The sequence below is a fragment of the Mixophyes fleayi genome, chromosome 9, assembly GCF_038048845.1.
Source record: "Mixophyes fleayi isolate aMixFle1 chromosome 9, aMixFle1.hap1, whole genome shotgun sequence".
Classification (NCBI taxonomy): Eukaryota; Metazoa; Chordata; class Amphibia; order Anura; family Limnodynastidae; genus Mixophyes; species Mixophyes fleayi.
In genome coordinates, this window is record NC_134410.1 from 28,077,568 (window position 1) to 28,090,439 (window position 12,872).

A 12,872-nucleotide genomic window follows, 5' to 3' on the forward strand; every position below is an offset into this window, starting at 1 on the left:
GGTACACCACACAAGGAGCAGCTGTCGCCCATCTGAGACACTCCACTACATGGTACACCACACAGGGAGCAGCTGATGCCCATTTAACCTTCTTCTCCATATCGTAGACCACAGGGAAAATGGCTGATCCTTCAGTTACATGTTAAATAGTCTGTTCTAGTGAAAGTGGGTTGGCATACAAGGGGTTTATAGGGTTGGTGTGGTGACTATGTCTACAATGTGAGGCCCTTGTACAATCTTCACACATTACTAATTGGGGCGTACTGCAGCCAACCTTTGATATAACATATAAATACACATTGAGACATATAAGAAATCATTTTATTTGACAGTAGGAAGAAAACCCTTTTAAAACACAGCACATATTTGTAGGGTGTATATAAGGGGTGACCATACAGGTGAAGAGAGGTGTATGAACAGCAAGGTGTAGTGTAGGGCACAGTAATGGGGACTTGTATTGCACATCATGAGGTTTGCTTTTCCCCATATAACACCTTTTCATCTGACTTTAATTTGATTTTATAACTTGTAGACAAATCAATGAAGGGCAGCCATTTTGTTATTCAATAAAAGCAGAGTTAAAATAAATGAAATTGTGTGCTTAGACATAAATATTGATTTCTACAATAAATTACAAATAAAAAGATTTCTGTAAACGTGGCAGTTTCTTTAAGTGGACCTGTCACTCGCACCCATTGGAGGCACAGCCATTTTTGTCCAACCCTCTGTGAGACATAAAGTACCTCACACTTAAAATGCCACAAGTTCCTACAGAACTGACAAGCTGATTGCTCAATATAGTCTTAGCCCACAAAATGGCCACCTCCATTCGGTGTAAGCAACACATACACTATAATTGTTTGTTTCTCACTCCCTAACAGGTCATAGAAAAAGACAGAGGTGTATTTCAATGTGAATTTTATGACTTATTTAGGGTCATGCTGTGATGGGCAGTCACCTTTTCAGAAGACCTGTGGAGAGTAGAAAGCAGTAGCAGGAGAGGTACCAACCAAAGGAACTAGAATTTCAGTGTTTCCTCTGCCATGTAAAATGGACGCCAAATGTTCCCAATTCGGCAGCACAACTATGTTCCCACAAAACATCTTATGTCAGAATGAAAAAAAATAAAAATATTACTCTGACCTAACATACATGTATGTGTAATGCCTTTGACATCACTCTCTAACATGTACAACACAAGAATACATTTCACTAGCTACAATTAACATGTGGGTTATCTATGCCCAAAAACAACATGGCGTTTTCCACTGCGCAGAAGGAGTTATCTTGTTGTGTCCCGCACTACAAAGATGATTGAGTAATTGTGTGACTAGCTGCTAGCACAGGTCAACTGCATAATTATCCAATTTCAACTCCAGATCAGTAGAGGGCATTTATAACAACTGGGGCTCAGGTAACTGTTCAAAATCGTGCGTAACCCATAGCAACGAATCAGACTATTGCTCTCATTTTGTAAACTGCTCTAAAAAAAAATATGTAAGACTGGCTGGTTGCTATGAGTTAAAATAAAAATAAAAAATGCTTTAACAGTCATCTGATTACCAGTTTCCATAAACGTTCCACATAAATATTTCTTCGTTTAATACCAGCAGCTACGGCCAAAATGCTAATTCTGACATTTGGAATCCAAACTCTAAAATCTGATCTGTTTGTGGCTAGCAAAAACTAGAAGGTATAACTAATATATGGTTAAAGATGGATTAAAAAAAAAATACGTATTGCAAATTAACATTTAAAACGCCCAACAGGAAAGGAGATTTGATATGTAGACATATATGTAATAACTTTACAAATACATCTACCCATACAACATGGCCGCCCTCCTGCCCTGTTCATACCTTCCTCTATAGCAGAACTGGGAAACTTGAGGATCTCTGGTTATTTAACTAGCACAGCAGCTGCTGACCAGCACCAGGTTGACTAAGCCTACTCTGTAGTCAGCTGATGTTCTTCTCGACAGTCATTAGAACCCACAGCTGCAGGTTATGGTTCACAATTCCTTATAAGCTTGTCCAGGAAACTATATGGTGTGGGAAGCGTGTTGGGGGAAAAAAAGAAAAAAAATCACAGGGTCACCATTAAATTCCAAGTACCACCAAAAGTGTCTGTAGTACTTGTAGCTATGTCATTTCCTAACTGCTAGATCTTTCAGGTGAACAGCATTGCTATTTATTACACGTCTCAAATGATAACAGGAAAGCCGGTGAACAAGTAGTAACACAAACATTCTAGGTGGAGTTGAGGTCATCAGAACTCAGAAAGTATGGTCCTTAGATGTGGAGAGTGTCAAGAGGAACATGCTCTAGTAGTAAGTACACTAAACCAACCAGTCTAGAAAATCTAGAAACCTCAAATGGAATAAACAGATACTGGATCGATCAGACACCTACTGAGCCCTGTACCATCACAAGGCTTGAAGTAGGCAGACCAGTTGTTTATTATAGTACTGAAAAGATGAACGTCTCCCACCCCCATATGCATAAACCCATATATCACCCTATAATGTCCCAGCCATACAGAATGAAGTGATTTTTTATGAATGTAGAGTCAGCCTGTTTCAATCCTCCACGGGCACAAGTTATGGTCAGGGGTGTAGTGTAATTCTGTACCCATAGGTGTAACACGGTACATCAGTAGAATGCATACAAGGTAAGGCTGAAAACCCTATTGTGTTGTACAATGTAGATTACTGGAGTTTCCACAGAGTGTGACCAAGCAAAAGGGTCAGTTTATTTGTCCATAAGAGCCCTCATCTGAGAAGATACCCCAAACCAGTAACAGTCCAGTGTGTGTGAACAATATATCAGCGTTGTCCCATTCTCCAGGAAACTTTGAAATTGCCTCTTCTCTTGGATAAATCCCAGTCCGGGGAGTCCCAGCATGAAGGTAATGGGCTTTATGTTTACACTGTGCAAATTCCATTACCTGCAGGAACTGTGTCTGCCTTTATTGCCATCATATGGGGAAGCAAGTCCTCAAAGGGGAACCCGTGTAATGTGATCCTATAGGACCCCATTTCTTAAGGCAAGATCAATGGGGTTGTAAAAAGGATTCAGGGTACACAGAAGAAGGGACCCAAAGACCCGGAATAATCAATCCTACAAGAAGAGAGACACATGGATTAAACCACCAAAACAAGCACATTTCTCTGTGCTCCTGCATGACAATTACAGTTAACTGAAAGTAAAGGTTAAATCTATTATCTAGATTGATGTTTCATGCTTCATACATTATTTATACCCCAAGAAGAAACATAACTACATATATTACATGAAGAAATATAAATACCTTATAGTGTTATAATGTTCAGAGTTGGGTCTGGTTCTGTGGAGGCCTCCCGTAGTAGGTCCTCCAACTCTGTATCGCTGTAAGTGCCATGAGAATCTGCATAAAAGGTGAGACATCAGGTAAATGTTGGGACAATAAATCACCTTCCTGCATCTAGGTCTGAGCTTTAAAATTAGGTTTTGTCAGATTTGATTAGCTTATACTAGTGGACTTAGTGCCTGCCCTTCTTGATTTATTTGGGCCTTGACATCTAGGGGCATATTCAATTATTATTCGCGGCCACACAGGCCCCGGTACCGCAACATTGTGGATTTCTGTGCGCACCCCATAGGGCTCATAAATCCGCGATGTTGCGGCACCGTAATGGCACTTTATAGATGCAGCCATGTGTAATCGCGGCCGCAAAGCCTAATTGAATATGCCCCCTAAAGTTAAAAGGTGGAGAGAAGGCCCCACTACTTGGAAGACCAAGTAATCATCATCATAGTTTATTTATAAGGTGTCAAAGAATCTGCAGCAGCGTGCAATCAACAAACAAAATACAAATAAGTAATATAAAACAATAGCATCAGTGAAAATCAATACAAGATGAAAAATAGAAAGAAAGTAACTACGTTAAAAGACAACTAGAATGGGTGGGGAAGCATATAGAGATTGTAAGGGTAAAAGTTAGTGAGTGGAGGAAGGGGTAGGTGGAGTGGGAGGAGGGAGTTTTTTTTAGGGAAGAGTGGAGAAGCAGAGATAGGGGTGAAGGGCAAAAGACATTGAGGGGCGGCCCCTCTCCCTGGCGGGCCAAGTCCAGGGGCGGCCCCTCTCCCTGGCGGGCCAAGTCCAGGGGCGGCCCCTCTCCCTGGCGGGCCAAGTCCAGGGGCGGCCATTCTACTTAAATTAATGTTTTGCATTTCTAGGACACAAAGCAGTTATGCACAAGTGGATCTGAAAGACTTACTGTCCCAAAAAATGTCAACAACAAAAAAATAAATCTAGGAAATATAATTGTAGCACAGTACACCCACCCTTGTTATCACAGAATGTTTTTGCCCTTTCAAACTCAGCCTCAAGTCCATTGACCAGGGCAGGACCTCCTGGCAAGGTTACTCCAGCCAATGTTGATGCTTTAATCTCTTGGGCTCCCTTTCCGCCTTCCACTGTATTTGGATTTTCTACACGGGTGACCAGGAAGACCTTGTGGCCTCTACCAGGACTAGACACTGCTACCGGCCCTGGGGCACTCTGAACAGAGTTTTCTGCTGAATTTGTTGTTGCCTCCTTTTCCACCTCCACTTCATCCTCTGTATCAGAGTCTGACTCCTGCCCCTGAGGATCTGGAGCAGGAGTGATCTCTTCATCATGTTGTTCAGATGAGGGAGGTCTAGTATCCTCAGTGGCAGTGTTGGAATCCTCAGAGGGGTGGCTAATCTCCTCGGGGGCGGTATTAGTATCCTCTTCTTCAGCAGTGCTGGCTATCTCTGCCATTGACGCTGACTGTTGTAGGCGCTCTTCCTTCTCTTTGGCTAAAACAAAGTTTCGCCGGCAACCGTTTTGAATCTCTGTCAACAGTGCCTTTTGGGTTTCAATAAAGCTCTTAACCTGGAAAGATAAAGGAAATTAGCTACAAAAAGGACATAGAAGGATGAGCGAATCAAACCGAAAATGGAGATAGAGATGGACAACTAATAAAAGAATGTTAATTAAGGACGTTTTTATAATTAAACTCCGTATTTGTTTTGAGGGAGATTGGCTAAAAGGATTCATAAAGCTCTCCATTGTATATAAAACAAAGTTAACACCATTTTAAAAACCAGGATAATCACACATACCCGGCTATAAAAGCAGCATTGCCTCAAAGCAACAAAAGGGATTTAAAAAACTCATTTAATGGATTATGGACAGTGACACGTAAATCACTTTATCTAAGCCCCATTTAGCTAATAGTTTACTAGCAACCTGTGTTAGGGACATATGCATATTTCTATAGAAGGGGCATGTAAACACATTTTAATGTTAAAAAAAAACAAAACAAAAAAAAAAACAGATCATATCCGACTAGAGGGGAACCAATGAGAAATAATGGGGCACGCCATAAGCCCTCACCGCCTCTTTCTTTGGTTCTCGGTCCAAATCCAACCTGAGTAAGGATTGGTTGACACGAAGAGCCAATGAGAGTGCCATCAACCCCCCAGTCTTGATTTCATTCTCCCTTAAATCTAGGCGCAGTAGCCGTGGGGATTCAGCCACAAACTCTGCTACAGCCACTGCACCTGTAAAGTAAATACAAGAGGGAATAACAATAATGTTACAGACTAATACTGCTAACTGAAACAAACTAAGGTATAAAATACTCAATTAAAATGAATACTTAGCTGAAACAAACTAAATGTATGAAAGAGAGAATGTATACTCATGTCAAGACTGAAATAAAATAAAAAAAACTTTATTTAAAAAAAATAAATAAATGTGACAATCGCTGACACTAAACAAACAAAATTGTTGGTTATGCCGACATTCCAAAAGATTACTAATTGCATGTATGAACTTTGTTTCATATAGAGATGCATTTGATACCACAATCTTCCCACACCCGTAAGTCTGTGCTGTTACCATTTAGATCAGCGATGGACAACAGACGGCCCTCCAATCCCTCAGCTGCAGCTCCTTCCTGCTTAATTGTCAGATTTGATTCTAACAGTTTGTAAAATCCCCAATGTTGATGCTTGCATTGTCTACATGTTGGCCTAGCCCCTTCCACTTCAATCTTGCAGACTTGTGGAGTTGGCCGAGCCCCTCTGTACTGCTCTTAACATTCTAATGTTCTGATCGACTATAGTTCTATCTCTGCCCAATTCATATTCTCCATGTCTAGGTGTCCCATACTTGAAGCTTGTATACAATAGGTGCTCTGATCCCAGTCACTGGCATAAAAAAACAGACCTAGTATTGAGAGCACTCTGGATGCCTAACTCCTGCTGGCATACAGACTATTTAATTGGTATTTCTATTACTTCCGGTATAAAACTAATACTTTATAGATATACATTAAAACAATAGAAATTGAAAACTAAATAAAAAAAAGTCACAACATTTAAACACAATTCCCATCTATTTATATTATTTTATAAAGTCGAAAAGCCTTGTCTACCATTAAATACTATATTGACAATCAGATTGATTTCAGCCCTTTAACTAGTTAATTTACTTTAAGATAACTTAGAAAGCAAAAAACTCTCAAATATTTATGAATATTTGCTCATCCGTCAACAAACCTGGATATTAGATACAAGACATAAGAGGTAGAATTCACACCACCAGGTACTAAGTGACACACACGTATTGTGGTTTCCATCCCTATATAGGGAATCAAACAGAGTTCTACCCTTGGCTACAGCCTGGTTTGAGATTTCTAATCCATCAGTAGCATAAATTAATGCCCAGAAGATCACTTTAATCGATTCAGAGTCCTGAAGTCCTTTTTACTTTATCAAACAGTTTGGCATCCATTTAAGTGGATGCTCTGGGCACTCTTCTGCTCAGCTGATCGAACAGTAATTTAGGCTTAGACTCTCCTATCTTCCCCTCTTACATGTTACCAGCTGATTTAGCTAAAACTAGTTCTAATATATAGTGGGAGCCTGACTGCAGGAAATACATGCATTGCAATGGCAAATTACATTAAGAGCATTTCTAATGTACCAATTGTACTGGAAATGACAGAAAGCTGCTTTGTGGTTGTTATATGGTCTGCTTAAAATCCATCAGGTTTTGGTAATAAAATGATCGATCGTATATGTCTAATATATAAGCCCCATCATTATAAAAATGTATACAAAAAAAAACAAACAAAAACCTTAAAAATGGAAGAACTTTTCACTTACTGTGAAATCTTTCTCCATAGCATGTAAGGCTCCACCCTCTAGGACACTCCCAGCAGCTCATGTTTTCAGGATCTCTTTAATCATGCACAGGTGAGAGTCTACTTGGCTGGGTCAGTAATCATCCTATCTGTTTCCACAGACAGAAATACTTAAGACATGAGCTGTTGGGGGTGCATGGGGATGGGAGATAAGAAAATTTGCTGTAGGAGATAAGCACTTCGAAGAAAATTATTCTCTACAGTCATGGCCAAAACTTTTGAAAATGACACAAATAATATTTTTCACAAACTCTGCTGCCTCAGTTTTTATGATGGCAATTTGCATATACTCCAGAATGTCATGAAAAGTGATCAGATTTAATTGCAATGAATACCCTCATTGCCATGACAATAGACTTTATCCCAAAAACAACATTTCCACTGCATTTCAGCCCTGCCACAAAGGGACCAGCTGACATCAGGTCAGTTATTTTCTCATTAACACAGGTGAGAGAGTTGACGAGGACAAGGCTGGAGATCACTCTGTCAAGCTGACAGAGTTAAAATAACAGATTGGAAGCTTTAAAATGAGGGTGGTGCTTGAGATCATTGTTCTTTCTCTGTTAACTATGGTTATCTGCAAGGAAACATGTGCAGTCATCATTGCTTTGCTCAAAAAGTGCTTCACAGGCAAGGATATTGCTGCTAGTAAGAGTGCACCTAAATCAACCATTTATCGGATCATCAAGAACTTCAATGAGAGAGGTTCAATAGTTGTGAAGAAGAATTTCAGGGTGCCCAAGAACGCCCAAGCAACTGCCAGGACAGTCTCGAAATTTTGGGTCCATGGCCAGGAAGCTCTCCAGACCTTAATCCCATTGAAAACTCGTGGTCAATCCTCAAGAGGTGGGTATACAAACAAAAACCCACAAATTCGGACAAATTCCAATCTTTGATTAGGCAAGAATGGGCGGCCATCAGTCAGTATGTGACCCAGAAGTTGATTGACAGCATGCCAGGGCGAATTGCAGAGGTCTTCAAAAAGAAAGTTCAACACTGCAAATATTGACTCTTTGCATAAACTTAATGTAATTGTCAATAAAAGCCTTTTACACTTATGAAATGCTTGTAATTGTACTTCAGTAACCATAGCAACATCCGACAAAAAGGTCTAAAAACACTGAAGCAGCAAACTCTGTGAAAACCAATACTTGTGTCATTCTCAAAACTTTTGGCCATGACTGTAAATCTCCACAGCCTTCATTCCTCTCCAGTTTACAAATTGCCAAGCAGGCAGAAATAAGGAGATTTCTGTACCAAAGTGAGGAAAAAAAACACTACATGTCTCAGATAAACAGATTTAACAGTAAGTGTAAAATCCACTTGTTTCAATGTTGCTAGCATGCATACCTGTGTCATTTGTTCTCCATGGTGTACCTCAGACACCCCCACCCCCAAAAAGAACCCACTCGTCAAATAGCAGCCCTAATCCAACTGGAAACACATTGTGAAGGAGCCAACATTCCCTTCTTTGGGTCCTTAAAGAGAAGCAGAAGTGACACCAATGTAGTATTCTTACCTTCTGTAAATATAGACACAAAGGGGCAGATTTAATTCCCAGCGTTTTTCTTTAGAAAAATCAGGGAAGAGTGGAGGGTTACAGAGAAAAGAAGGAGCCTTTTAAGTCCCTGTCTCCTACAGGGTGAAGCTAAACCCTGGCCTGGGTTTGTGGTGAAGAAATTTAGTTTTGGGTAAACTTTACTTTTTAAGTTATAATAAAATGCAGAAGTACAGGCGGAGCCTCACAGTGCAAGCACATAACAAGTTCACCTTGCAGTACCTCCTATATCCAGAGCACGTGGTTACAGCTGGAGCTATGGGAAAGGGAGTTATATGGGAGCCTGAAGATGCACCCTCTGTCCCCTGTATCACGCACTGTCCCCACATGCTCCATCTTTTGTCAGCCCATGAAAGAGTGGCAGCGATGACACACAGCCCACTCACCAGACCCACATTCTGCCAATTAGTGTTCTCCTTGCAGGAAGGCTTCTCCGGACTGGTGGAGAAAAGCCTTCAGCGGAACTTTGGGGACCACAGAATGGGTACAAGAGCAGCACTCCACCCAAAACTTTACATTTTGTTTAGGGTGGCGTTATCCTTGGACCTTCCTGGATGTGTATTTTTAAGTGTACCAATTACTTTTTAGCATTGTATTGTGATAAAACTGTTGAACCACCGCTGTTCAAAAAATACTGATTTGTGTATTTGCCACAAAATCAATTCACAGTATTTGCCTCAACCGTCTTGCTGCACACCCAAAAATATAGCCAATAACTGGTCTATAGCGGACATGGCATGTTGGGACATCGGCTAGACATGTGAAAATCAGATTTTAAAAAAAAGATGCTTGCCAGGTCTCCTGACAAATGGAATGGTTTGGACCCTGTGAGTGCTCTATTTATCACTAGACTCCTCTCTAACCATCAAATGGTGGCATCATTTTCACTATTTATGTCCATTAAATTCTGTGGGTAGTTACACTGTCAGATATTACCATTTTTGCTGTTGAATATCCTGACTTGTTCGTGTTCTCTCACTTTCTTCCTTTGATTACATAAAGATCATGTTTAGCTGCAGTTTTATACCTCCCCAGTATAAGCAAGTCACATTCCATAATGCAGAACCTGGAATTGGCCAGAAGTTCCAAGTACATTAAGTAGACAGTACCTTCACAGGTGAGTTTGGCAGAGGCCAAGCCAAGCCGCAGTACGCTACGATTTCCGATTAGGCCATTCTTGAGATGGCGGACGCCCTCATTGCCGATAGCATTGTGACCAAGGTTCAAAGTCTCTAAATTCTGAGTGTGAGGCTGAGAAAGAGAGAAAAGGATTATTGTGAGGATGAATATTGCTGGTGTGGATCATGGAGTAGGTGGGCGAGAGTGATAAAAGTGTGTTCTGTAAGACACAGATGGGAGAAGGAAGAGTTGACAAAATTATCTCCACTCCCTTTCCCCCATACAACAATCCGTACACCATAGAATACTCGTTGTGGACGACTGGGAAACCACCAGTCACGTAGACTTACCAAGCACATACTCATGTAGACCATGCCAGCGTGAGTCAACTGGTTGTTCCAGAGAACCAACGTGACCAGTCCGTGGCGCTGCTCCTTTAGCCCCTCGCAGATATAAGCTAGTCCTGCAAATAAAAAGGGAAAAAGGAATCTTCAGGCGACATCAGGAATTTTCAATACGTAAGATGACAAAAGTGGCAATCAGGTTACATGACCTTTCAGATATGAAAGCACATGAGCATAACAAAGTGTAACCACACTACCATGAAGCACAAATGGTCTCTATAATCTATATGTGTGACAATCTGTGTAGAGTGTGGTGGCACTCCTAGTATAAATAAGCAGCGTTTTTAAGGTTTGTCCTTATATATTGGACTCTACAAACTATTTTCTGTGCAGTAACTTCATAAATTTAAATTTCCAAATGTTATGTTTAAATAGAATTCAAACGCTAGAGATTTGCTCATAGATTCCCCTTAATGCTGGTGTCACACAAGCTGCATTCACTCAACAAGAAAATAGCCAGTGAAAAACTCTTTGGTATTTTTAGCTAGAATAAAACAAATGTTGCCGAGACAACTGAACAGTTATTGAGGTGACGTTTAATTAGTCATATGACAGGCGCAGAAGGAATGACATACTTCTGCAAAGCACATATTTGTTTCAGCAATTTTCCAGATAGCTTTTAATATGTTTTAGTCAACAATTTAAACTGCCTGAAAGAAAAACCTGAGTGTGCAAGGCTGTTCCTCCCCTATGGTGAGGGGAGACTCTAAACTCAGACGGCAGTATCTCTGGTGGCAGAAGTCAAGTTTCTCACCTCTTCTCCTGACTTGCAGTCTAGCACGGGCAGTTTCAGCAGAGGAGGTACAGGAGACTTCCCCTCCCTCCACGTACATCTACTCATGCATCCAATCACTACTATACTAATGTAACAATCAGAGGAGGTAGTGCAGACAACTGGAGTCGCAGTGCCCTCCTAACTGCAATCAGTGGTGCTTAGTGAATCGTCACTATAGAACACTGTGACATGCCTTGATGTCCTGTAAATCAATGTCTGGAGTGGCGTTGCATTAGAGCCAAGTATCCATAGGTTTATAGACGAGGCAGGGGAATGGGGCAGCGGAGACGGGTGGTGGTGGCCGATAGGCGGCACAATGAGTAAAAGTTAGGACACTATCCACACAATCGATTCAAAAGGATATTGTAGTAACTTTTTCTTGCTTTTTTAAATCAAGTGTTTTTATTGAAAATGTTTTATACAAACACCACAAAGCCAACATAACCCGTAGCTAAACTACCCCCAACATTGTACTTTTTACTTTGAAATTAAAGCTTTGAATCTTAAAAACCTGGCAGATAAATGTATAAGTAAAATGCAAGGATAACATGAATAAATAAAAGAATAATAAAAAAGGACATGCAAACTAGCTGCAGAGGTCCATTTCTATAGAAATCTTTCCAAACACAGGTTTGTGGTTTCCTCAGCTGGGTTTTGAAAAGAACATTTGTTTATACATTAATTTGTATTGCTCCTTTCCCTCTCTAATCTCTCTATATATTTCTTTCTTTCCTACCACTACTTGACCTTTTCCCTCCCCATTTTTCTACTGTTTCTTTTCTCCCTTTGTCGCTTTTCTTCTCTCGCCATCATTCCCTCTAAGTTTATACCAGTAAAAGTAACTTATACACACCTTCCTCTAGCTTTCTATCAGGTCTCCTAACAACCAAAACCACCCATCTCTTCTTCCAAGCCCACATCCCTATGGACCCCTTGGCTCAGACAACATCACTCCATACACCGATTTACAGGACATCAAGGTACTCCAAACACTGCTCCACTGCTACAATAAGTATCACTATGTCTAGATATAATAGGTGGAGAACGCACATACACACCGCCTCCCATTACAGCTAAGAGCATTGAGTGAAGTTGATGCAGCTCAGATGAGATAAGGGAACGGTTCTGCCCATGTGACACCGTCAAGGTAAGAACTATTAATACTAAAACCATTGCAGTTCTTCCTGAAGGGTAAAACCACAGCATGCCTGACACCAGCCTAACACAACATAAATAAAATCTTTCACAAATGGAATGTGCAGAAAAACAAAAACCATTCTGTCTGATCCTGGCTTTTCACAGCAGCTTGTTAGGTAGTATAGTTGACCTTGAGAACGTTTGTGGTCCTGGTAAAAACGCGCTCACTCACCAGAGTCCATAATGTGGTTGTTCCGCAAGTCCAGGATCTGTATACAGCTGTTGAACTTTAATACATTTCCCAACTGGGCCGAGTCCTGCAGGCTGTTGAGACGGTTGTCGGCGAGGTACAGCTCTCGTAACACTATGTTCATCTTCAGCGCCGTGGCTGAGCGCGAGAAACATCGGGAGTAGGGAGCGGAAATTATTAATACATCAATTTAATTAATTAAACAGTACTGAGAAGGTGACATTTTTATTTCTTAGGTTGACGTATGAATTACCTGGTCAAATACATGTTATTAGTTTATTGAAAAGGAACCAACTTGACTTTATAGAATTTTTTTTTAACGCTATAGACTGCCCTTACTCTGGAACTTCTGTAGAATCCTGCTGACGGGGACCACTGTTCATTCAATTAAGACAGTAGCCAGCACCCCC

At 40.7% G+C, this 12,872-nt stretch overlaps 1 protein-coding gene across 1 annotated transcript in view; it reads right to left on the reverse strand.

The window, feature by feature from the left end:
* Positions 1 to 303: 303 nt before the first annotated feature.
* The window catches only part of PPP1R37 (protein phosphatase 1 regulatory subunit 37), a 37,882-nt gene continuing 25,313 nt past the window's right edge, over positions 304 to 12,872 (reverse strand). Inside the window, exons 7-13 of the mRNA XM_075187142.1 lie at positions 12,445 to 12,600; positions 10,247 to 10,359; positions 9,887 to 10,028; positions 5,404 to 5,570; positions 4,326 to 4,899; positions 3,310 to 3,405; positions 304 to 3,119 (exon numbers count right to left, since the gene is read on the reverse strand). Coding sequence (XP_075043243.1) covers positions 3,311 to 3,405; positions 4,326 to 4,899; positions 5,404 to 5,570; positions 9,887 to 10,028; positions 10,247 to 10,359; positions 12,445 to 12,600 — 1,247 coding nt within the window. The 3' untranslated portion in view covers positions 304 to 3,119; position 3,310. The remainder of the gene's footprint in view (positions 3,120 to 3,309; positions 3,406 to 4,325; positions 4,900 to 5,403; positions 5,571 to 9,886; positions 10,029 to 10,246; positions 10,360 to 12,444; positions 12,601 to 12,872) is intronic.